Genomic DNA, 27,536 nt, shown 5'->3' with positions numbered 1-27,536 from the left:
GCATGCAACGGCCTGAGCAAGGTGTAAGACGAGTAAACATGTGGTTGCATGAAAATAGAGGTGTTATTGAATAGTGTGATTGGTGTCTGTTTCTAAATGAAAAAGGTATTTTTATTATTATTATCCATCCATTCATTATCTGTAGTCACTTATCCTTTACAGGGTTGCAGGCAAGCTGGAGCCTATCCCAGATGACTATGGGTGAGAGGCACGGTACACCCTGGACAAGTCGCCAGGTCATCGCAGGGCTGACACAGAGACACAAACAACCATTCACACTCACGTTCACACCTACGGTCAATTTAGAGCCACCAATGAGCTTAACCTGCATGTCTTTGGACTTTGGGGGAAACCGGAGCACCCGGAAGAAACCCACACAGACACGAGGAGAACATACAAACTCCACACATAAAGGCCCCCGTCGGCCACTGGGCTCGAACCCAGAACCTTCTTGCTATGAGGCGACAGTGCTAACCACTACACCACCGTACCACCTATTATTATTATTATTAACAACAACAACAACGTTACCCAGAAAGCCATCCTGGTTGACATCCCCGATGGAAGACACGGCCATCCCGAACCCTGAGTCGACTGGTCCGGTGAGCATCAGATCTGCTTTCGGCTTGAATGAGCCGTTTTCGTTCATGAACACGTACACGGCCCCACCCTCCTCTCTCCTGTGGTTAAAATAAAACGGCGCTCCGACAATCAGCTCCTTCCATCTGCACACATCAAAGAACATGCTGTTATAGAGCGAAAAATATTTAATTGTCGTTCAATCCGACATAACCGTGTTCCTGTCTCACAAAGAGAATTAAACGATGTACAGACTTGAACGCTGTATCGTATTACACATTGTATTACATTACAGTACACTACATTGCTTCAAGGAATGTACATCATTAAACACTTTAATGACACCGAAATGACACTACAAGGGTTCAGGACTCTGAGACGTGCTCTTCAGTATAATGTGATAGCTTTGTGCTCACAAAATAATCTCAGATAAATATACGCCATGAGATGTCACTGAGTGATTTTATGAGGATTAAATTCAAATGATATGCTATGGCCTTCGCAGTCACCAGATCTTCACCCAAATGAACAACAATGAGACCGATGACCACCGTCAAAACTTTCCTTCATAACTGACGGCTGTTATTGTTCTCCATTGAGGAGAAGAATGACTCAAAATCCTGACACCCATGTGACGTCACAATCTTTCTTTTGCTAATCTGAAAAGAAACAAGCAAATGGGAACACTTCACTAGATCAGAAGGAAACCGCCCTGGTGTTCTGGAACAAACAGAACTCCAATGAACAGAACTTCTTTTGCAAGAACAGTGCTTCATCCTTCTAGTGCAGCTCCACAGACATGGAGAATCTATTCCAATGTACATTGAAGCTGTTCTGAAGACTTGTGGTGGTCCAACAGCATAATCAAACAAAACCATTCAGAGAGCCTTTGGAACTGTCATCCTGTTGGAAGTGGCCATTCTGATGATGTCAGAAATCATCTGTCTGCACAAATTCACAATATTGCCAGAAGTATGTGGACACTTGATCATCACATCAATACGTGGGCCTTCTCCAAACAGTTGCCATAGTCGGAAGCACAGAATTGTCTACAATGTCTTTGTATGCTGTAGAATTATGATGTCCTGGTGCACAATGAGAAGTCCATAAAGACACTGTTTGTTGATGTTGGTGTGTAAGAACTTGAGTGGCCTGTACAGAGTCCCAACATAACCCAACATATGACCCAATATAACTGACCAAACTCACTTACAAGCTTGTAGTACTCGAGTCCGACTCCTGCCCTAATTTTAAGGACTTGTGACTTGACTTGGACTCGGACTCGTAAATTGGAGACGAGGACTTGGATTTTTTCTTTATTTTTTGTCATATGCCATCATAATTTGGCAGAAGATATTTATCTCATCTCATCTCATTATCTCTAGCCGCTTTATCCTTCTACAGGGTCGCAGGCAAGCTGGAGCCTATCCCAGCTGAACTATGGGCGAAAGGCGGGGTACACCCTGGACAAGTCGCCAGGTCATCACAGGGCTGACACATAGACACAGACAACCATTCACACTCACATTCACACCTACGGTCAATTTAGAGTCACCAGTTAACCTAACCTGCATGTCTTTGGACTGTGGGGGAAACCGGAGCACCCGGAGGAAACCCACGCGGACACGGGGAGAACATGCAAACTCCACACAGAAAGGCCCTCGCCGGCCACGGGGCTCGAACCCGGACCTACTTGCTGTGAGGCGACAGCGCTAACCACTACACCACCGTGCCGCCCAGAAGATATTTATATCTACATTAATTTTTATACTAATTTTGTGCAAGAGAATGCACATTTACCTGTTCATACGTCATGTTCAGGAACAAACTAACGTTAATGGCGCTAAAATGCCTGGAGAGAACGCCCCTAGGATTGTCCGCTTTTCTTATACAGACTTCTCGTGCAGTGGGAAAGAAAGCACTGCTGTGTGTTCCATATGTAGAAGAACTAATCGAGGAGACGACGGGGACAACCTCGAACTTCAATTGGCATTTGGCAAGACTCCACCCAGAGAAGGAAGTGACACGCTATGTTCATTGCTCTGTTGATAGCGAGGCTTGCTTGCTGAGCGATGAACTAGCTAGTGTTAACCCTCTCTCATGTTATTTGCTCTGTTGATAGTGGGCGGGGCTTGCTGAGCGATGAACAAGCTTTTTATCCATAGCCTATTAACTAAAATGGGGCAGTCAAGCAGTAACGTTAGTCCAACACAGTAGCAGGGACGGTTTCACAAAAAGGCAGCAACAGCCATTGTCAAATGGTGCGGTTGGAGTCTTGTTCTCGGACTCGACTCGGATCGATAGTGGACTCGACTCAAAATTTTCTTTAATGACTTGAACACTGGGGACTCGAGACCGGACTTGGACTTGGAGGTTTAGTGACTCGACTACAACACTGCTCACTCGTGCTCTTTTTACTGAATGGGCACCAATCCCTGGAGCCATGTTCCAAAATTTCATGTTACAGGTGCAAAACTTAAACTTAGAGACCAGCTCCATTATAATGCCCATGGTTTTAGAACGGCGTGTTCAACAAGCACATGTGGGTGTTATGGTCAGGTCTCCACATACTTTTGGCCAAAGAATGTATATATTAATTTATGACACCCACTCCACCCATATAAGAGACATACTAGGTACCATGCTCACAATTTTTGTTGCACAACTTTATAGCAATTGAACCACACTTGGGTTTGCTCAGAAGCACCAAGTTGTTCTCGGCCTTTCTTCGAATAGCATTCCATGTTCATTCCTACCAAAACGAACCACACTTCTGTGGCAAATGCATCAAGGTTTGATTCATACCCTTATTTCCGGCATAAGTGAACACGCTCGCTCTAATATGACAAAAATGTTTTAATTAAAGGGAGATGGATGAGGACAAGTGTAGAGTGGAGGTGTTAAAAGACATTGCTTGTGTTAAAAAGAGACTGAGCATGACCAAGTGATCACATCTGATCTTACCCATCGTTATTGATGTCGATGATAGCGATGCTGTTTCCGAAGTACGAGCCAACCTGTTCGCCCTGTAGTGTTAAATTCAAGTTCTTCAGCTCTCTACTGCCTCCCCCAGCCATGGTGACCTTCATTAGCATCACTGAGCCCTTACTGTTGTATCTTGGCGCTCCAGCCACAACCGTGTCTTCATCTTTCCTCAGTATTCCTTTGTCTTTTCCCACTGAGTAACCTGAATGTTAAAATAAACAACATTTACAAAACAGCCATTACATACAAACATACATACATACAAAACAGCAGTAGACAAAGCAACTGCAAAAGTCTTTGGGAGGCTGCAAGTTTCCAAAAAGGTCTTCTCCATATGGGAAAGATAATCCCCTATTTTCTCGGCATGGATGGGCAGTTGGTTAGCAAGAGATGAAGCGAGTGAGATGGATGCAGAGAAGGACGGATGGCTGGATGGATGGATAGATAGAAAGATGATGGCTGGATGGATAAGTACAGTTATATGAAGAAAGATAGACATATGGACAGAAATCAAGATAGAATGAGACAGCGTGAGTTATTCATTAGTCTATAATTGGCACTAATGCACACTTCTTACCAATGTAGATGTTTCCAGTTTGCATGTCTTGCAGTTTGATGATCTGAACATCAAACTCGTCAGCTGGGTTCCTGTAAACTACAAATGAATTACCTGCAGGAAAAAAGGCATTTTTATGAGGAGAATTTAAAAAAAAGAAAGAAAGAAAGAAATCCCATAGCCACTTGGGTGTGTATGATTTAGACTTTATGGCAATATACTTGCACAACTGATTTTAACAACGTCCAGTCCACGTTCTCTCCATCTATTTTTTATTAGCAATTAAACCCCGAACTGAACCTGAGCGAGGGATGTCTTTCACTTCTCCTTCGCTCTGTCACTCTCTTCTTCTACCCTTGACTCCGTTCTGCCTTTCTCTTGTGCCCCTCCACCCCCTTCTCCTCTCTGTCCATCCATCCGTGTTTGTCCTGGGTGTCTTTATAAGTACATTGTGAGCTGAATATCAATTAGATCAGATTAAATAGTACGACTTGCCCAACAGACAGAAACTAAGGAGCAGTCATATGGACAGAGAGGCAGACTCTTTGAAACACTGTTTATAAGAGCGCATGAGTTTGCCCTACTGAAATATATATCGTGACTGGATTAAGTGCCAGTGATGGTGGAGGTCTGAGATCAGAGGTGGACAAAGTACCCAAGTTCATTACTTAAGTCAAAGTACAGATCCCACTGGTCAAACGTTACTCCAATACAAGTGAAAGTTGGACAGTCAAATTTTTACTTAAGTGAAAGTACTTAAGTACTTGCTTTTAAAAATGCTTAAGTATTAAAAGTACATTTTCTGTCAACGCATTGTTGTATTATTGCCACAACGCTTACAAAACCTAACGCCTCTGAAGTGACCTACTGGATTTACGGACTAGCTTATAGAACCTGTACTGTAGAATAAATGCCTGGTCAAACGTTACAAAATGAAACAACTGAATTGACAAAAAAGGTCCATTTTAACACTCTTACCCACCCCCACAAACCAGCATGATAGTGTTCTGACACAGCTCTGGCAGTGTCAGAATCATCAATAAGATGCTAGCTAGTTTTTCTCTTTGGCTACTGGTAAAAAAAATACATAGTAGCTCTCGTAATTATGCAAGGTCACAAAAGCTACAATGTTAACATTACCAAAGACAGAAATGTGAATTCACAAAATCAACACATGCTGTGCTATCATGGTGGTTTAACGTTAAGCTACCGTAGCTAGTCAGTGAAGCTCCTGACATGCTAGCAAACGCTTTTCAAACTCTAAATCATATTAGGTAGCTTAAGTTACTAGAAAAGAAAGATTTCTACATTCTATTTATTTGGCAAGATTATGCTAAAACGGGCGGCACGGTGGTGTAGTGGTTAGCGCCGTCGCCTCACAGCAAGAAGGTCCTGGGTTCGAGCCCCGGGGCCGGCAAGGGCCTTTCTGTGTGGAGTTTGCATGTTCTCCCCGTGTCCGCGTGGGTTTCCTCCGGGTGCTCTGGTTTCCCCCACAGTCCAAAGACATGCAGGTTAGGTTAACTGGTGACTCTAAATTGACCGTAGGTGTGAATGTGAGTGTGAATGGTTGTCTGTGTCTATGTGTCAGCCCTGTGATGACCTGGCGACTTGTCCAGGGTGTACCCCGCCTTTCGCCCGTAGTCAGCTGGGATAGGCTCCAGCTTGCCTGCGACCCTGTAGAAGGATAAAGCGGCTAGAGATAATGAGATGAGATGAGATGAGGAACTCTGTTTGGACATGGTAACCAAGTTAACTAGTTATGTGTAAATGTTAGCCATGGACAAGGCAATGGCAACTTGGCAGGCAAATCCAAAGAAAGTCATGTGACTAGCCAGACTGCACAGCTATTGCAACGTTATCGCTAGCTCTAAAAGCACAGACAACTTTTTTGCAAGCTTTCTCTTGGAATAAAATGTTTACAGACCTCAATATGCTTCCACAGGTTGGACGGCGAGTTTTTGTAGGCTGTGATGTGGTTCGTTTTAGGCAAACAAAACAAACGTTTAAAATGAAACAAGTCTTTAATCCTTTCAGAAAACTGAAACATGGGTTCATGGGCCATAGGTGCATGCATTCCCCAGAAGAACCGCCTCCTTCCATTCTGCCATCAACTGATCGTGTTCAAATAACGCTGCTGAGAAATCAGTGAACTTGATTTCATACAGTCTATGGACGTGACGTGACCCTAGTGATTACTGATAGGCTGTCTCAGTGTCACCTGCGAAAAAACCCAATCACATTTTAGAAAAGAAATGAAAAAAAACATTAACTCTCAAAGCTGCTTCATAGTAGCGAGGACCTTGACAGAAATGTAGTAGAGTGAAAAGTACGATATTTGTCTTTCAAATGTATTGAAGTTAAAGTCATAAGTTTTTTTAAAAAAATACTCCAGTAAAGTACAGATACTCAAAAAGTGTACTTAAGTACAGTACTCAAGTAAATGTACTTCGTTACTGTCCACCTCTGTCTGAGATTCAAGAACTGACTCTTTTAATGCAATTAATTCGGCCTCAAACTTTAAGTACTCCAGCAGTTTTGTTGGTCTCAAAGTCCAAACTGAAAGAGCAATTCCTAGTAAGAATCAGAATCACAGAATCACAATAAATGTTCGTTTCCGTATACGACAAATCTATTTTCCTATATGTTTGTGAATGTTCATTAATGAGATTTGTGTCTGTTTTTCAATGTGTGTATGTGTAACCTTGCCAGTTGTAGCAGCCTGGAGCTCCAGTGATCACCTCAGTTTCTGTCATGGTGGCAGAGATGCCCATATTACACATCCCCTCCACGAGTTGGTCTCCATTAGGACTACACAACTCCTGCCGGTACTGCCATTGGCCATCGTTCTGGTCATCGTAGCTCAGGTCATTCCCCCGGATATAACACTTCCCGATCATGCGCAGGTTCATGCCATTGTCCATGCTCCTGCTGTAGCGATGACCACATGCCTAAACAAGATTTAAAATGCATCACAATCATGTATGTTTCAACGATTTATCGACAGTGCTTGCATGGCACCTTGCAAAGGATTGGAGTCCTATCCGGGCTGTATTCCCACCTGATGTCCAGTGTTCCAGAAAAGCTCTGAATACACCATAACCCTGATCAGGATCAAGTGAGTGAGTTTGTAAGTCAGCTAACTTGCTTGGCAGACATGTTGCAAGCAAATAATTTCAGCAGAATGTACCCAGTTAGCCAACTTCAACTCTACAATCTGCAATTGTACAAAACTGTGAATATATGCAGTAATCATTTATGAAGATGTGATCTTCTCCAGCAGGTCCTGATTTTGACCATACCATTGTGCATGAAATTAGAAAAATCTGCTTCGTTGCTATTTATTTCGTCCAACATCATTAGCACTGGTAGGCCGACCCAAATACAGTGCTGTCCCTACGCGATACATTATGAACTACAATCGTGAACATGTTTAAAGTTCAGTTAAATTGTTGATACTGTCTTTCATGGTACGTTTGAGACCATTGTTGTGTGTTTGAGGCCCCGTTAACTGAACTGCTGATGCCTGCCCTATTATTGTACGGTATATTATAAAACAAGATAAGAAACTTTATTCATCCCTCGGTGCGGAAATTTACATGTTCCAGCAGCTCACAGATAGAAAAGGGTCAGGAATGGGGAGTAAGACAAAAATAGAGTGCAATAAAAGTATAAAACAGTAATAAAAATAAATTGAATAAAAAAAGGAAAAAACACAGACCATGTAACACATTTTATTTTGTCTCTAAATGTGTGCATTAGGTCACTCTTATTTGACATGTTTGTGAAAAACGTGGTGCCAGGTAAGCACAAACTGAAACATCTGGCTGGAGTCTCTTCACATCGCTCCTGTGGAGGACGGCCCCATCTGGAAGACGGCTCTGGACACTTACAGTTTTGCGACGATGGCTTTGGACTACAATTGACATGATAACTTTCGGACTGCAGTTGTCATGAACAGTTTTACACTCAAGTGAACAGTTGATAACTTCAACAGAATCGACTTCGAGTTAAAACTATTGTGAATTTCCTGCTTACACAGTTATACTTTGTGACGATACAGGACACAGTTATAGAAGCAAGTTATTTATAATCACACTATTAGTAGAGCAGATAAGCAGATGAATCGTGCACAAGATGATAAAAGCATGAAACTTTCAGGGTTTGTTCTTGAGGGCATAACAATTAATTTAAGATCTGGAGGCGCTCTCAGTTTGACCTTGGAGGTCAATTAGAGGTCACTGAGGTCATCAATAGGACATTTCTATGCATGAGAGCTGAAATGGGTGTGTTTTTGGGAGCAATTTTGCTAAAAATGTACAGTAAGTATAAATATGCATGTATTAAGGCATAATCAAGTAAATAAACATAAATAGATATACACCCATAGAGGTAAATGAATGAAATAAACAAAAAACGTAATGATAATAATGTAAAATTGGGAAATGGCAGATGAACTGTAACTGATAGATGCCCAGGTAAACTACATAAATTTAATCATTAAACTGGAAGGATTCCTTATCTGTTAGTGAAAACAAAACAGAATTGTTCCACTTTCTTTCTGTTCAAATTGCTGCCATGGCATTAGCTCCTGGCAAAGAAGTATATGCCACAAACGAAAAAAATGTCCTCAGCTCTCCTGTTGACTGTGATGTAAGTAATTTGGTTCCATGCACTCAAGAGGAGGCAGACACAAGGCTATTCCTTCATGTGGCAGATGCTGCTAAAAAGGGACTTAAGAATGTGTTAGTTAGAACAGTGGATTCAGATGTGGTCGTCTTGGCAGTAGCTGTATTTCAGAAAGTTGACCTTGAAGAAATGTGGATAGCCTTTGGAACTGGTAGCACTTTCTGCTATATTGGCATCCACAAGGTGGTTGCTGCTCTTGGTCCTTCCGCTTGCGATGCTTTGCTCGCATTTCATTCTTTCACTGGCTGTGATACAACATCAGCATTCTGTGGCCGTGGTAAAAAGACTGCTTGGGACACGTGGCTTGTGTACCCAGAAGTCACGGAGGCTTTTCACGAAATGTTGCAAATGCCACAAGAACTGAGTGACCTGTCTTTGTCACAGCTGGAACGCTTTGTTGTTCTCATTTATGACAGAACAAGTGCATGTGTAGGTGTCAATGAGGCACGGAAACATCTTTTCACACGAAAGTCAAGATCGTTGGAAAACATCTCCCCTACACAAGCTGCTTTGAGATAACACATCAAACGAGCCATGTATCAGGCTCATGTATGGAACCTTGCCTTGGTTATTAGGCCCCAGTTGCCAAGTCCTTCAGACTGGGGATGGGTTAACAGTGACGATGGATGGCAGCCACTTTGGACAACACTACCTGAGGCCTCACAGTCGTGCTATGAGCTTTTGCATTGTGGTTGCAAAAAGGGCTGTTGTGGTCACTGCAAATGCAAAAAGGCAGAATTGAAGTGTACTGCCCTTTGTGCATGTTCTGGAGACTGCAATGATTAGAAAACTCACATTAGGCCTGTATCACTTGTATCACTCATTTGGAAGTCATTTTACAATTACAAAGTATATACTGCTTGGCAATATGCTACAAAATCATAAAAGTTGTTGAAATTGACATAACACATCATATATTTTAGAGTGACCTTCATCTTAACCTTGACTTCTAAGTGTAATATCACTATAAATGGACCCTCATGACCTAGAAAAATGGAAATCCACATGTAATTACAATTTTTGTCACACTTATATGATAAAATGCCCCAATTTTTAATCCTGTCCATTGAAATTGCACATAACAAGGGTCGATGACCTCTAAATGACCTCCAAGGTCAAACTGAGAGCACCTCCAGATCTTAAATTAATTGTTATGCCCTGGACAACAAACCCTGAAAGTTTCATGCTTTTATCATGTTGTGCACAATTCTTATGTTTATAGGGCCTTAACAGCTCTACTATATCTGTTATCAGCCAAATGAGGATGGGTTCCCTTTTGAGTCTGGTTCCTCTCAAGGTTTCTTCCTCATGTCGTCTGAGGGAGTTTTTCCTTGCCACTGTTGCCACAGCCTTGCTCATCGGGGTGAATTAGGGATAAAATTAGCTCATGTTTAAAGTCTTTAATTTTCTGTAAAGGTGCTTTGCGACAATGTCTGATGGTAAAAGCGCGATACAAATAAACCTGACTTGACTTGAAACCGGGTAATACGTTACATTACAGGCATTTAGCAGACAATCTTATCCAGAGCGATGTATAACATACCTAGAGCAGCCTGGGGAGCAGTTAGAGGTGAGGTGCCTTGCTCAAGGGCACTTCAGCTGGTCCAGAGAATAGAACCAGAGACCTTTTGTCCGAAAGCTGCTTCTCTAACCATGAGGCCATGGCTTCCCCGTATTATTTTTTCTGCACACGTTCAAAAACTGAAATTAATATTCCTGTTTGCAGAGTTTCCAAAGGTCGCACATGTTACTTCTGTTTGCTAGATTGTGGAAAAGCATGGATGTGACCAGCGGAACAATTGTAACACCTGAAACACCATCTTGCTTCAGAGGTATTTCATACTGTTAAGAGAGGCAAAAGACAGAACACACGCACACAAATTTCCATGCTCATAAGCCTATATTGCAATTGATGCAGTGCTCATAAATATGCTATTATTGTTTTTTTTAATCATAGAATTGTATTTAAACCATACAACCCCAATTCCAAAAAAGTTGGGACAAAGTACAAATTGTAAATAAAAATGGAATGCAATGATGTGGAAGTTTCAAAATTCCATATTTTATTCAGAATAGAACATAGATGACATATCAAATGTTTAAACTGAGAAAATGTATCATTTAAAGAGAAAAATTAGGTGATTTTAAATTTCATGACAACAACACATCTCAAAAAAGTTGGGACAAGGCCATGTTTACCACTGTGAGACATCCCCTTTTCTCTTTACAACAGTCTGTAAACGTCTGGGGATTGAGGAGACAAGTTGCTCAAGTTTAGGGATAGGAATGTTAACCCATTCTTGTCTAATGTAGGATTCTAGTTGCTCAACTGTCTTAGGTCTTTTTTGTCGTATCTTCCGTTTTATGATGCGCCAAATGTTTTCTATGGGTGAAAGATCTGGACTGCAGGCTGGCCAGTTCAGTACCCGGACCCTTCTTCTACGCAGCCATGATGCTGTAATTGATGCAGTATGAGGTTTGGCATTGTCATGTTGGAAAATGCAAGGTCTTCCCTGAAAGAGACGTCGTCTGGATGGGAGCATATGTTGCTCTAGAACCTGGATATACCTTTCAGCATAGATGGTGTCTTTCCAGATGTGTAAGCTGCCCATGCCACACGCACTAATGCAACCCCAGACCACCAGAGATGCAGGCTTCTGAACTGAGCGCTGATAACAACTTGGGTCGTCCTTCTCCTCTTTAGTCCGAATGACACGGCGTCCCTGATTTTCATAAAGAACTTCAAATTTTGATTCGTCTGACCACAGAACAGTTTTCCACTTTGCCACAGTCCATTTTAAATGAGCCTTGGCACAGAGAAGACGTCTGCGCTTCTGGATCACGTTTAGATACGGCTTCTTCTTTGAACTATAGAGTTTTAGCTGGCAACGGCGGATGGCACGGTGAATTGTGTTCACAGATAATGTTCTCTGGAAATATTCCTGAGCCCATTTTGTGATTTCCAATACAGAAGCATGCCTGTATGTGATGCAGTGCCATCTAAGGGCCCGAAGATCATGGGCACCCAGTATGGTTTTCCGGCCTTGACCCTTACGCACAGAGATTCTTCCAGATTCTCTGAATCTTTTGATGATATTATGCACTGTAGATGATGATGATATGTTCAAACTCTTTGCAATTTTACACTGTCAAACTCCTTTCTGATATTGGTCCACGATTTGTCGCCGCAGAATTAGGGGGATTGGTGATCCTCTTCCCATCTTTACTTCTGAGAGCCGCTGCCACTCCAAGATGCTCTTTTTATACCCAGTCATGTTAATGACCTATTGCCAATTGACCTAATGAGTTGCAATTTGGTCCTCCAGCTGTTCCTTTTTTGTATCTTTAACTTTTCCAGCCTCTTACTGCCCCTGTCCTAACTTTTTTGAGATGTGTTGCTGTCATGAAATTTCAAATGAGCCAATATTTGGCATGAAATGTCAAAATGTCTCACTTTCGACATTTGATATGTTGTCTATGTTCTATTGTGAATACAATATCAGTTTTTGAGATTTGTAAATTATTGCATTCTGTTTTTATTTACAATTTGTACTTTGTCCCAACTTTTTTGGAATCGGGGTTGTAGAACCATAGTGAACAGACACATACACAAGCATAAATCTTGATTTGAGAATGAAGCAGTATGGTAACACTCACCATCACTCTCCCGTTCTGTGAACCTTGACTGACTACTGACACGCCGAGCCACATTCCCTCTATAACGTCCTCCGCATCCACAGTGTCTACACACACACACACACACACACACACACGAGATCAGTCCACTTTTATTCTGATAAAGTACAACAACCACTTCATTTCCTGCCCACTTGGTAAATTTTATTCGCAAAACCAATAATGAAAGCTTTTCAACTTGTATGCTAGCTAGCTTAACAAAGTAATTACTGGCTATCTACAGTAAATCTTACCAAAGATACCAAGAGATCAAAGGCCAAAATATCATCATTGTGACTGTTTTGATCCAAGATTTATAACACGAGAATTAAATATGAGTACCAGGCTATTTTTAATAGAAATGCCTTGAGTTATTAAGCTAATAAAAGTTAGCGAATGAACAACTGTCAAGTGCTGGCTAGTTATCAAGTTTACCAAGTCAGCTAGCTGCACTATTAGCTGAGAAGATGTCCTTTAACTGTTTATCCTGTACGGTATATCTCATTGCTCAATGCATTTAACTTTCCCTCAGTAGTGCTTGTGATTATCCATGTAAACTAGCTAGCTATGCAGTTATTCAGCTATCAGTTGCGAGCTAGGTGGGCTTGACTGAATGAGAATTGTAAATTCACAGGATTTGTGATCATTTTTGCCATAAAACTTGCAGAAAATATCATGCGTCCTTATTGTCTTAGCATGTGAGCATCCTGGGAATGTTAACATACTCATTTTATCCCAACTTAAATGTCAATACAGTAAATTAATTTCTATAGCTTCCGATAAAATAATGCTAAAATGATGCTAAAATTATACTGCCTGGCCAAAAAATAAAAAAAAAGTTGTCATGTGGATTTGAATAAGCAAATACTTCAGGGACTTTAACTGGATAATTACTGCAGTGATTAATGTGTTTCAGCTAGCAACAAATCTTTTAACTCTAACTGATGCAGTGAGTAGCTTCTCATTCCTTTAACAACCATGTTATTATAAGAAGACGTATCCTGTGGCTATGGAAAAGATGTTACTGTGTTTCAGAAGGGTCAAATAATTGGCCTGCATCAAACAAAGAAAACAGCGAAGGAGATTGCTGAAATTACTGGAATTGGGTTAAGATCTGTCCAACACATTATTAAAACCTGAAAGGATAGTCGTGAACTGTCAACTTTGGGGAAGAAATGCGGTCAGAAAAAATCTTGATTGGCTGTGATTGCAGCTTACTTTAACGCTTGGTGAAGTTGAATCGTAAAAAAAAAAGACAGTAGAGCTCATGGCTATGTTTAATCGTGAAAGTAAGAGCATTTCCACATGCACAATGTGATGAGAGCTCACAGGATTGAGACGAAACAGCTGTGTGGCCAGAAGCAATACACTTATTAAACGAGAACTGAAGTCATGTTTAAATTTGCTTTATTTCTTAATTAACATGTTATTCAATTACGTTTTCGGTTTTAGATGTTATATCGTGACTCGTATTTGCAACTAACTGCAATTAAATATGACACTTATCTGCCTATTCGGTTTTTAGCCATGCTGAATTTAGTTTGTTTGGTCCACGGCAGGCGTCACTTATCCGCACGATTTTCATGAGACTTCGAAACGTGAAGTGTCAGCCAGGTGTCAGTGCCACCATTTTGAAAACTGTTTTCCAAATGAAATATTGCACAAAAACGAGTTTAAATGACGATTACTGCCTACTTTTTCCAAACTTTCCTGATTGCTATCAAAGCAAACAAAACTTCCAGCTTGATTACATCAGCATTCAAAAGAGGGCATTGACAACGTTGGCAGATGTTGGTCACTTTGATTTCCGCTGTACGTTTTACTTCCGTCCTACGATGTCTCGCACAGGTCTCGACGAATCTCGTTTACAGCCATTGCTTTGACATATGGACTGATATATTACATAGCATATTTCAAACACTCATAACTTGCTATAGCAGTGACAAAATAGCCATCAAAAATGCATTCCTATATTTAATAAAATAAGATAAATAGATAATTAAAAAATTGCTTTCCGTTCTCCTTTAAGAATCAGGAGAAAAGGCTTCAGTTTGCTTGGGAACATAAAGATTGGACGGTCGAGCAATGGAAAAAGGTCATCTGGTTTGATAAGTCCATACCCTATTCCTAAGTGATGGGTGCGTCAGGGTAAGAACGGAAGCACATTAAGTGATGCATCCATTATACGGTACATAGTGGCCAGTGGACAAGACTCTGGAGGCAGTGTTTTGATCTGGGGTTGCTTCAGTTGGTCAGATCAAGGCTCGGCAACATTATGAAACAATAAAATGAAGTCAACTGACGACCTGGATGTACTGAAATGACCAGGTTCTCCCATCAATGGATTTTTTTCTTCTCTGATGGCACGGGCATAAAATTAGGCCTCAAATTGTGAAAGAATGGTTCAGGGAGTATGAGGAAACATTTTCACACATGAATTGGCCACCACAGAGTCCTGACCTTAACCCTGTTAAAAGTCTTTGAGACTTTACAGATTTTACTCCACTACCATGGTGAATGCACGCCAAAGCTAAAGACAGTTCAATGAAATATGAGTGCATGCGAAATTTTTTTTTGGCCAGGCACTGTATATTTGATCTGCTTTTCTTCACTTACTTAGCAGGTTGAAACAAACCGAGATCAATATTTTAAAACTGAAATGAGCGAACATCTGACTGGCGGTTATGGGAAAAATTGCTTGGCAGAATTAGCATGGTGATTAAGGAGCGTGGACATTACCTGAGCTGATCAGGTTCGCCCGGACGCAGTCTTTAGGGTCTATCGTGATTGGACAAGCATACATGTCTCCCGTCTGATTAGCCTGCAACGCAGGCTCCGCCTTTTCCTGTGGTGCACCAACCAGCAGTCTATAACAAATAAAAAATAAAGAGACACCCATCAAATTCATAGGACATACCAATCTTTTGATTCTTCTCAATGGATTAAAACTAATGGAAGATAATCTGATTAACTGTTACTGAGGTGAAAGTTGCTGATCCTGAAGTAACTGTGCCCACAAAACCGTAGTCCCAAAAGAAAGCAGCAAGAGTTGGATGACTCTTCAAATGGGTATGGGAACATTTCATGACAGACTTCTTTCTTTCTTTCTTTCTTTCTTTCTTTCTTTCTTTCTTTCTTTCTTTCTTTCTTTCTTTTTAAACAAGAATCATATTTTTACACAATGCGAACATGCACCAAAACTTCTCATTTTGTATTACCTTGGCTTGCTGTACTCAGTTGGAGTGTGAAATGAAGCATGACGTATTTTACAGCATGTGCATTTCTGATTGTGTCTGTGCGTGTGGAGACATAACCGTGTGTGAACACACACCATTCCCTTGCACACACACACCACTCCCTCACAGTCCTCAGGCTAAAGATTCCACCGAACTCCCAAAATGAATCAGCTTATGTAGTCAAGCTCAGACATTTCATTCGCCTTGGGCTTTTGAATACTTTTCTGGCCACAAGCTTCAGAATCATAAAGACCGAACCTTGAAGATCTTTCTGATGAGTGAACAAACTGCATGCAGTGTTGTTGAGCTGTAAATTGTATAAATTGTGGCAGTGTTGTTAATATGTTCGCTAACTAACACTAGCTTAGACATGTTCAGAAAGTCAGTCTAACATTTGTGAAATGTCCGGCTGGAGCAATCTGTGGTTACGTGGTTGTTGAGAGATGTAGCTATGTGTGATTCAGTCTGATTCACATCAGCTATAGTGAGAGACAAGTTACTGCTTCACACCTTCATCGCTCTGAGCCAGTAATTCTGTGTCTGAACTCATGCATGTTGCACTGATAGGGTGGCAAGTTTAGATTTACACGTGTCCACAAGTTGGCCTCGCGGTTAGTATGTACGCTTCTCGACTGGGAGACCGTGAGTTCTACTTGCAGTTTGGTCATACCAAAGACCATCATAAAAATAGTACCTACTGGTGAAGCACACTGCAATACAGATGAGAGTAGGGAGTCAAACTCTCACGGTTACCAGAGGACTGACACCCCCCCCACCCACACACACAAACATATGCTATAACCCTAGATAGGGGAAAGGCCGAGGGCTATAGAAACAAAGATCTGCGCCACCCAATGGACCTTCAGGGCCTGGTTAGTACTTGGACGGGAGACTGCCTGCGAAGACCAGGTGCTGGTACAGGAAGGATTTTGACTTTGATATAATGAGATATATGATTCAACACTCACACTACTGTTATCATGGCCACTTTTAAAGCAGATAAAGTCTGTTGGCTGTCTTCTAAGATGTACTTTGGACAAAGGTGAACAAACATGAGTGGCATGTGTGCTCCTCAACAAAAGGCGATCCAAAAAAAAGAGATTGAAAAAGCGTTTCAGAGAGGAGAGGCAGGACGCAAGTGCGTTAACTTGGCATGTTTTTTATTCACGGCAAATCAATGTGACATCATCATGATAGTTCCAGGCATGGGTCAAATCAAAAGCTATAACAATACAAGAGAGCAATATACCAATGACAGGACGGGGCAGATACAAGCCACAAAATAAAATAAAATAAAATAACCAAAACACATATTACAATGTAAACAAGAAAGCACATGGATACTGGAAACAAAACGGGATAGGAACTTGAAAAGTGAAAACAGCACTGCATGCACTCAGAAGGACAAGCTGAGAGAGGTAAATGTGTGACTTTACTCCTGCAATATCAATGTGTCTGTCTGCCTGCCTGCCTGCCTGCCTGCCTGCCTATCTATCTGGTTTGTCTGTTTGTCTTTCCGTCTCCTTAATATCAGTCTGACATTTGCTTACTGTTTTATTCCACTCTGATTGATATTCAGCTCATATTGTGATTACTTAGAGCTGATAAAGGCAGAGGACAAACACAGAACAGCAGACGTGTGGAGGGAGAGGAGAGAAAGAGACACGAGTGGAGGAGGAGAGGACAAGTGCGAAGGAGAAGTAAAAGTCATCCTTCTTTCTGTCTGCTGTTGAGTTTGAGGTTTAATCTAATTCAAGGCACTCTGTCTTCAATGTGTTCAGCTTCTGTCTGAGGAAAGCAAATGAACCACAAGACGTTTTCCCTCCATCAGTAATGAAGTCTGTTTGTCACATCCCTGCCTGCCTCGACTCCTGATAAGTTTTTTTTTTTCTTTCTCAGGAATCCACCTAACAACTACTGGAGATTGGAGTGGGAGGTCAGCATGGAACTAACTCTGTGTATCGTCATCGACTGAAAGCTTTGATGAGAGTGATGTGTGGAAATATGAGCCGTTAGTGGTCCAGTTAGTAGTTTTGGAGGCATGGACAGGTGGGTTGGATGGTTCATGAAAACCATGTGTGGTTCTCAGACATATCAGAGGAGATCATGAAGATATCAAAACAGTGCAAAGAGCCTGACTTGCTTGTCCCTTTTCTCCATTCATCTCCAATTTCTTACCACCCTGGATTCAAATATGTTCAAGCAGGAGCCTACTGATGAGGAGGAATTGTATTTTTCCAGGGAGGCTAGCATGTATGTGACATGTGTCATATATCGTGGTGCCATCATCTGAAATCCTGAGTAGAGTTCCACAAGAACATATCAAACATTCATACAAAAAGGAGAAGATACTCATATGTTAGATACTAACATAGATACCCAAGTATCGAAAATGGCATTGTGTTTTGCCTACTGGTAAATTGAAGAGCGTGTGATGTTTTGACTTGGTCGCCCAAGACTCATGTGCACGGCGAAAGAAAAATAAATGATGTTTTACTACAGTCACTTTGAGGCAGGCTTCAAATAGACATAACAAAACCAGCATGCAAGCCAGCAAAAGTGGCTTAAGATCTGGCTGACAAGCATCTCAAACTTTCCATAGATAAGCTGTTCATTAGGTCGCTACACATGAGGGCTTATGTACCGGTAATTCTCAAAACAAACTTGAAATGAGGCTTCAAATGATTGGACAGGAAAACAACACAAGCATCGATACGGAAATTCATCTGAACGTATCCTACCTTCTTAACACATACGTCGAAGCTCCAGTACCCGGTATCTTAATTTTAATTGGTTAATGACAAGTGTAGGTTTATTTAATTTAGAGCAAAGTATCATTCTGGTGTTAAGAATTGTCAGGTATTCTCCGTCCATCCATTATCAGTAACCGCTTATCCTGTGCAGGGTCGCGGGCAAGCTGGAGCCTATCCCAGTTGACTATGGGCGAGAGGCAGGGTACACCCTGGACAAGTCGCCAGATCATCGCAGAGCTGACACATAAAGACAAACAACCATTCACACTCACATTCACACCTACGGTCAATTTAGAGCCACCAGTTAACCTAACCTGCATGTCTTTGGACTGTGGGGGAAACCGGAGCACCCGGAGGAAACCCACACAGACACGGGGAGAACATGCGAACTCCACACAGAAAGGCCCCCGTCAGCCACTGGGCTCAAACCCAGAATCTTCTTGCTGTGAGACGACAGTGCTAACCACTACACCACCGTGCTGCCCGAGCAGTTACTTGAGTAACTGTAGACTTCCTGTCAGCTCTGACCAGTGTAGCCACTATATATACATTTGTATTAGTACATAAGTACTTCAGTTACTGTTAGGAGCTCAACCATTACGACCTCATTATGCCCCTCAGGTATTGTGACAACCATAATAATGAAGAGGACATTCCACAAAGGATCCAATTCCAACCATTGGCCCAACCACTGGTTCAGAAGGAAGCAGCATTGGCACACCCAGACACAGTCATATTCTCACATTTTCCATGATAAAATCCCCAAATTCACTTTGAGTTGGGAAGTTTCACAGTCAAAATTCGCTATTCACAAAATAAATGTTTCTCTCAAGATTTACTAAATTCTCAAAAGTATGACAATACCAGTGTGGCTATCCTACTGCTTTCTAAACTCCTGATGTTTTTTTCTTTTCAACCAAGGACACTGGTCTCCTCAAAGGGTGGCATGGTGGTGCGGTGGTTAGCACTGTTGCCCCACAGCAAAAAGGTTCTGGGTTTGAACCTCACGGCTGACGGGGTCCTTTCTGTGTGGAGTTTGCATGTTCTCCCCGTGTCTGTGCGGGTTTCCTCCAGGTGCTCTGGTTTCCCCTACAGGTCAAAGACAAGCAGATTAGGTAAAATACCCCTCTACTGGGGTTGCACAAGCCACTGCATACTTGAGGCCGGTCCCAAGCCCAGAGAGATTGGTTAGGGTTGTGTCAGGAAGGGCATCTGGTGTAAAACCTATGCCAAGTCAAATATGTGGAACAGATCTGCTGCAGTGACCCCTAACAGGAGCAGCTGGAAGAAGACACTGGTCTCCTCAAAGCTATAGTTATCAATTAGGGCACTCAATTCATGTTATATACCTGCATGTGGACACTTCATGGAGAAGCTTGGCATCATGGTCAGCTAGGCAAACACAAACACTAATGGACATGAACAAATCAAGAGCGAAGCAGACTCCTTGGAATTCCAACATCTTGGAATTTCCTTCCAGACTTTTGTTTCCAATCTAGTCCTGTCTCTGCTCCTGTCCTGTTAGTTGATTACCCAATAATGTATACACCTGCTCTGTCTCACCTTGATTAGATGAGGTATTTCATCCCTGTTATTTTGATTTCCCTTTGTGAAGACTTATCGTCAAGCCCAACCCTTATTCTTCCATCTTCTCTCTTGTGTTTCTTGTTTTATTTTCTGGTTTTGACCCTTGCCTCTTTTCTGTAGTTCTGATTATGGATTGTACTGTGCTAAGCCTGGCTGTGTTTAGACTCATGCAACTGGCCTTGAATACGATTCATGGAATTTCCCAAAATAAAACACATGCTTAATCTACACTTACACTTATGTCCTGCCTTCACTCACTGCATATTACAGCCTGCTGCTTATCTGAGGCTTACCCCAAACATGTAGCCTGTTCATCACTCCATGTTCGTCTGAGCTCTAATTTGTGTGTTGTTCTGAGAAAATTATAAATGGTGTGTCTAAATTGAACCAAATGCATTCATTTGGAGTTCTATGCTGAAGGAAGGTGCCTCGGTAGAGCAGATAAGGTCTGTCTCATTCAGAAGGAAACATGAGGACGTCTGTCTTCCCCTTTACTATAGACAAATTTGAAGAAGCATTGCTGTGTGTCCTTGTCAGACAAGGTAATCTCATCATTCTGTTCACCAAGAGTGGAAGAAACATAGCCAACAGAATGGTCAACAGTCCATCAAAACAATCCATCCATCCATTTTCCGTAACCGCTTATCCTGTGCAGGGTTGTGGGCAAGCTAGAGCCTATCCAAGCTGACTATGGGCGAGAGGTGGGGTACACCCTGGATGAGTCACCAGATCATCGCAGGGCTGACACATATGCCCCTTTTCCACCAAAGCAGTTCCAGGGCTGGTTCGGGGTCAGTGCTTAGTTTGGAACCAGGTTTTCTGTTTCCACTGACAAAGAACTGGCTCTGGGGCCAGAAAAAACGGTTCCAGGCTAGCACCAACTCTCTGCTGGGCCAGAGGAAAGAACCGCTTACGTTAGCGGGGGGGCGGAGTTGTTAAGACCAACAACAATAACAAGACCGCGAAAGATCGACATTTTTAAGCGACGAGAGGCAGCAGCTGTACAAATGCGAAGTCATCCATTATTATTATTGTTGTTGTTGCTGCTGCTTCTTCTTCCGTGTTGTTTTTGCTTCGATATTCGCGCCAAGGTTTATGCAAACGTAGTGACGTAACTGACGTATACAGCGACGTAATGACATGTACAGCGACGTAACTGACGTATACAGCGACGTAATGATGTGGCTTCCCTTAGCACCGCGAGCTATGGAAAAGCAAACTGGTTCTCAGCTGGCTCGCAAGTTGAACGAGTTATGAACCAGCACCAACACTGGCCCCGAACCAGCCCTGGAACTGATTTGGTGGAAAAGGGGTATTAGAGACAAACAACCATTCACACTCACAGTCAATTTAGAGCCACCAATTAGCTGAACCTACATGTCTTTGGACTGTGAGGGAAACCGGAGCACCCAGAGAAAAACCACGCAGACATGGGAAGAACATGCAAACTCCACACAGAAAGGCCCTCGTCGGCCACTGGGCTCAAACCCAGGACCTTCTTGCTGTGAGGCGACAATGCTAACCATTACACCACCGTGCCGCCCTGTTCACAAGTATGAGTGTAAAAGTATGTGTTTTTCTGTTTATTTCCGTGTATCCGATGTACTTCATATATGTTTGGGTCTACATCATTGCTCTTCACTGGAACACTCAGCACACAGTAGAAGCCCTGGCTTTTCAGTAAACATCACTAAAGGCAGCAAGAGAGAAAGCAGAAACAGAAAAGAGTGGTTTTAAGCAGATTAACCACAGTCATGTCCAGGCAAGTGGAGAGGAATAAAACACAGCATACACAGATCTGAGCAGATAACCTCGATATACAACACACACACACACACACACTACGATCACTACTCATAATGCAATTATGTTCAATTGCTTTGTACCAAAATTATGCTAACTTCTTGAATCTTATTGGTCAGAAGGTGTTGATTCATTTTCTACAACTGCAGTTCTGACAGTAGTTCCAGCTGTAAGTCAAGTCACAGGTTTATGTTAATCTGCTTCTTGTAAAACATTATCATTTCTATCGTAACTGGAAGGGCACACAGTAGAGTGCATCCCTCCACCAAGCCACATGTTATCAACATCACAATCAAATCACTTGAATCTAGGATGATACTAAAGCCGTACACTAAATTTCATCAAAATCCGTTCACTACTTTTCGAGTTACATTGGGAACAGGCAAAAAAAAATAAAAAATTCTGGATCTGCACACATATCTGGATTTGCATCAAAACCTAGTCAACTGTTCTTTGGCCCATGACCCACTTTTCCTCAAAATATCATCAAAATCTGTTCGCGACTTTGAGTTACATTGGAAACAAGCAGACATATTTGTAACAAAGAAACAAACAAACAAGCAAAAATATAACCTCCTCCAACAAAGTTGGTGAAGGTAGGAAATCATTCCCAGTGATGGTTCACATAATTCACGTTCTGGTTTCTCTGTAATTATTATTATTATTATTTTTTTACTATTACAGTAACACAACATTAAACATAACCATGAATGGTTAAAATACAATGTGCCATTCATTAATAAATTAAAAACGGTTGGCAAATTTCGAAGAGAAATTTGAAAATTTCTAAATTTCCCATTTTGGGGCACGCTGTTACTGGAGAAAAATATATTTCAGGGTAATAACAGTAACAGTTTTGACAGTGGCTTCACTTTGGGTGATATCACACCACCCCATTGTTGATTATTTTCTGATAACAGCACATCCCCAAGTGTTTTACTCCTTACACAATCAAATCCCATACTAAAGAATCCCTGAAGCCTGCCTAGATAGGCAGCAAATCTGGGCTGAGTTTATGCGCTAGTTAACAGCTATGTGAGCGAAAGTTGAACTGAGAGTTGTACTATATGAGTAAGTGCGTCTAGGTGTGAATGAGACTGTGATTGTGTGTTTGATTCCCTGCAACGGACTGATGTCCCATTCAGGGTGCTTTCTTGCCCTGAACTTAGTGTTCTGAGCATAGACTCTGGATCCAGTAGACTCTGATCAGGGTAAAAAGGTAACTGAAGATGAATGAAGGAATATTCACAATCAATGACCATATTTACTAATTTACATATTATATGATTCATGATTTGCATGTCATTTTCATGGTCACCTTTGCTTGGCTCATGACCAAAAATGAAGTCACAGACATGATTTCAAACTATTTTCATCGACTCACTGTATTAAAGAAAAGACGAATACGTACATGTGTGGGCAGTATTTCTGATACGCGTGTTTTAAAATAACTATTTTAAATACAAAATCGGATTTTGTCATTCATATTTGATAGGGTTGATGAAAATGGCTTCATATTTTGTATCAAAATACTTTAGTGTTTTATGTTTTTTATAGTTTAAAAATACTGAAAATACTTTCTGTGAGACGTCTAAGTGATGACATCATAAAAATGCAGAATGATACTTGAAGTCTCCGAATGGTGCCAAGTCAGTAAATTGCCCAGGCTTGTTGAAGTCTACATGAAAATTGATCCAGCACAAGGTGGGAGATGTGTAAGTTGCCAGCTTTCCATCAATTCTTTGCATAAAATGCTGCAATTATAAACAATTCCTGGTTGTTCGTTTTAATAGGCAAAATCTGCTACCAATTTACGGAATGTTCTAGCTAACAATTTGACCAGACTAGCAGTCCTCAGAGTTAACGTTCGCTTTCTAATTTCAGCCTGTGTTAAATTTTCATCAGTTGTGCATGGGGGAAAAAAACAATAAAGCATTTCAGAGTTGTTCTCCAACATTACCTTATAATGCCATGAGATAGTGGAATTTGTTAAATGCACGTGTTTTGTGCCTTATTGTCATTCAATGTTGTGCTGCAACATCATTCTAATTATGTTTCTGGTTACGTTTAACATCAAAACATATTGATCATTGAAAGGTAGACTGCCTTTCAGAATTTTCAAGTTTAGGTCATAAAAATAATTTTCCCTGACACCCAATTATTTTTGTTTAGTGGACTGAAAGCTACTGAATTTGAATCACAGACTTCCAATTTTTATTTATTTTTTAAACAGACCAATTAATGGGACGGCATGGTGGTGTAGTGGTTAGCGCTGTCGCCTCACAGCAAGAAGGTCCGGGTTCGAGCCCCGTGGCCGGCGAGGGCCTTTCTGTGTGGAGTTTGCATGTTCTCCCCATGTCCGCGTGGGTTTCCTCCGGGTGCTCTGGTTTCCCCCACAGTCCAAAGACATGCAGGTTAGGTTAACTGGTGACTCTAAATTGACCGTAGGTGTGAATGTGAGTGTGAATGGTTGTCTATGTGTCAGCCCTGTGATGACCTGGCGACTTGTCCAGGGTGTACCCCGCCTTTCGCCCGTAGTCAGCTGGGATAGGCTACAGCAGGGGTCTTCAATCCTATCCGCAAAGGGCCGGTGTAGCTGCAGGCTTTCATTACAGCCAAATTGGAGGCTCACTTGATTGTTGACTGGAGACGAGGGTGAAATGATTAAACAAGTGAAATCAGGTGTAGCTCCTGCTTGGTTGGAATGAAAGCCTGCAGCCACACTGGCCCTTTGTGGATAGGATTGAAGACCCCTGGGCTACAGCTTGCCTGCGACCCTGTAGAACAGGATAAAGCGGCTAGAGATAATGAGATGAGATGAGACCAATTAATGAATTTGGGGCCATGTGGCCCAGAATTCTCCACTATCTTTTCCTGCTTCACCATGACCCAATTCAAGATACTACGTCATGCATCATGTGGTGGGCTTTCCCCGTTCGCACAAGGCACTGTGGAATACAAATTTGAAACAGGAGAGAATAATGGAGGATGCAAATGAAAAGTGAAAGGCCAACTACAGTAACGGAAAGCGAGAATAAAAGACGTTATGTTGCGAAGGAAAGGAAACACAGGACCAAACAAATAAACATTGGCAATCAGCGAGCACCTCGGTGTGATCAGCTGTTCATTTTGCGACAGAATGATGTAACTGTCAGTGCACGGTCAAGGTAAACCTGTAGATGGCAATAATGCAATGCTGTGTATACCAGATGCCATAAAACCCAAAAGAAGAAGAAGAACAAGGTAAACCTGCGCATGGACACACGGACTTCCTCTGTCTGCTTGACTGCGTGAAGCAAGCGATTATCATGCGCATTATTTGCAAGGGAATCCCCTCAAATTAAATAACTTCCCAACCACAGAATAGCCTGGGGTTTTTTTTGTTTGTTTTTTGAGATATTGCAGAAATAAACATTTATCACAATGACCAAATTTCAGAGGGAACTAAATTTCACCGATTTTATGAAATCGAAAAGCCGTCTAGCTTTAACGTAGAAACTTTATTCAAACTTTGTTGATCTTGTAACTAGGACGATGGTCCTCTTTTTTTATCCCTCTATCTTTCCATTTTTTTCCATCGACCTGGAATGGGAAATTTTTCCAACCACAAAGCACTCTACCTCTTTTCATTCCTCTGTCACTCCTGCTTTGTTTTTTATCCTTCACTTTTCCTCCCGTTGACTTCAGTTCATATTTCAAGGCCTAACTGCTCCTAGAGATTAAAAGCAAGGAGCACACAAGTTGGTAAATGTCATTAGGTTGTCGTACCTTCCATAAATAAGATATAACTTTTTCTCTGCTGCTTTTTTCTTTCGTTTTCATCCCTCCATCCTCTCATTAAAACCATTTAATCTGTTTCTTTCTATATTGATATCTAACTTCCCCATTTATTTAATTTCTTCATGTCTTTCTCTGCCACTCATTCTCTCTCCATTTAGTTGTTGCTTTGCAAGCACGAGTATTTCCTTCTGAAAGTATACATATAGTTATATGTATGATTAAGAATCAAGTGATTCATGAATTATTTCGAAACGAGTTGCTACAGATAAAAGTGCTATCAGTTGTCCGCTTATGAATGACTTGTTTGTCATTGAGTCACAGTTGCTGTTGCAAAGTCGGCCCTTTTAATTATGTACCACATGCCACATAACTAAATTATGATATAATTATGAGTCATAAACAAAACTGTTAGTTAAACATTAAACTGTTGGTTACTTTAAAACCAACCTTCATCTGGGTGATCACAAGGAGATGTGGAAGATGGGATGGGATGGAACAGGAGATGGGATGGAACAGGCAGGTCAGAATATTTGATCTGTTGTCTGGTTGCATATGTTAGACGTACACCTTGCTTTGTGAGGTGGAAAAAAGCTGTGGCTCTGAAACACAGTGTACTGATGAAGCAAGAGATCAGATAAGCTGAGAGATGGTTGGCCTTCAGACCAAGGTGTGATTTCATACTGCCTGAGAAAAGTGCTGTATTTCGTAGTTTATTTTGATACACTTACAATGAAGGTATTTGGTGTGTTATTTTAAAATATATTTTGATGGATGTTTGCCCATCTCTGTATGATTTTTATATTTTGATGGGGATTGAATATCCCCATGAAGATAGAAATATATTTGGCTGGTCGCCAGGAGTGTATTGGTTTAGGTGGAAGCATGGCATTTATAAGTATGTCAGTGGAAGGTCATCATGAGTTTCGCAAGACAAACTTGTGCGCGTGTGTGTGTGTGTGTGTGTGTGTGGTCAAACTCAAGGGCATTCACTCACTCACTATCTTACTTTATCACCCCATCTGTCATTTACTCTCCTCATCCCTCACACAATTTAACATGCACATGAGGACAGACTGTTATTAGCGATGCTATAGCTCTGTTAAAGTTTAATAAATGAATCTAAGAGGCGGGGCGGCACGGTGGTGTAGTGGTTAGCGCTGTCGCCTCACAGCAAGAAGGTCCGGGTTCGAGCCCAGTGGCCGGCGAGGGCCTTTCTGTGCGGAGTTTGCATGTTCTCCCCGTGTCCGCGTGGGTTTCCTCCGGGTGCTCCGGTTTCCCCCACAGTCCAAAGACATGCAGGTTAGGTTAACTGGTGACTCTAAATTGACCGTAGCTGTGAATGTGAATGGTTGTCTGTGTCTACGTGTCAGCCCTGTGATGACCTGGCGACTTGTCCAGGGTGTACCCCGCCTTTCGCCCGTAGTCAGCTGGGATAGGCTCCAGCTTGCCTGCAACCCTGTAGAAGGATAAAGCGGCTAGAGATAATGAGAATGAGAATCTAAGAGGCTCTAGACTGCGGCCCAAATTTTCCACTTTTTTGCCAGTTGGCTCACAATGTGCATTTTTTCCCCCCACAACACCTGCCTGACTGATCCCATTCCTGAAATGCACAAGTGTAATCATACAGGTAAGGGGAAAATAATACAGCTTCCTCATTCCCAAGTTCCTGATGTCGTACAGCAGGGTACCATGATGTTAAAGCCTGTTTGAAGTTCTCACTGGTTGACTTTGGTACGGATAAACAAAGTATTTTTTGATGCAAAATTGTGATATAATATCATAAAGTAGATAATCATCATTTTATTGGCGTTTAATGGTCTTGTTGGCTTTCATCCTTCACTGATGCTCAGTGTCTGTGTATCTCAGTGTCTGTGTTCCAGTTGAACTGAAACATCT

At 41.7% G+C, this 27,536-nt stretch overlaps 1 protein-coding gene across 1 annotated transcript in view; it reads right to left on the bottom strand.

The window, feature by feature from the left end:
- The window catches only part of itga3a (integrin, alpha 3a), a 99,313-nt gene that overhangs the window by 45,846 nt on the left and 25,931 nt on the right, over positions 1-27,536 (bottom strand). The window contains exons 2-7 of the mRNA XM_060901284.1: positions 15,221-15,348; positions 12,464-12,549; positions 6,822-7,068; positions 4,142-4,234; positions 3,544-3,766; positions 532-725 (exon numbers count right to left, since the gene is read on the bottom strand). Coding sequence (XP_060757267.1) covers positions 532-725; positions 3,544-3,766; positions 4,142-4,234; positions 6,822-7,068; positions 12,464-12,549; positions 15,221-15,348 — 971 coding nt within the window. The remainder of the gene's footprint in view (positions 1-531; positions 726-3,543; positions 3,767-4,141; positions 4,235-6,821; positions 7,069-12,463; positions 12,550-15,220; positions 15,349-27,536) is intronic.

This window comes from Neoarius graeffei, chromosome 20, assembly GCF_027579695.1.
Source record: "Neoarius graeffei isolate fNeoGra1 chromosome 20, fNeoGra1.pri, whole genome shotgun sequence".
In the NCBI taxonomy this organism is placed as follows: domain Eukaryota; kingdom Metazoa; phylum Chordata; class Actinopteri; order Siluriformes; family Ariidae; genus Neoarius; species Neoarius graeffei.
This window is presented reverse-complemented; position numbering and strand designations above follow the sequence as displayed.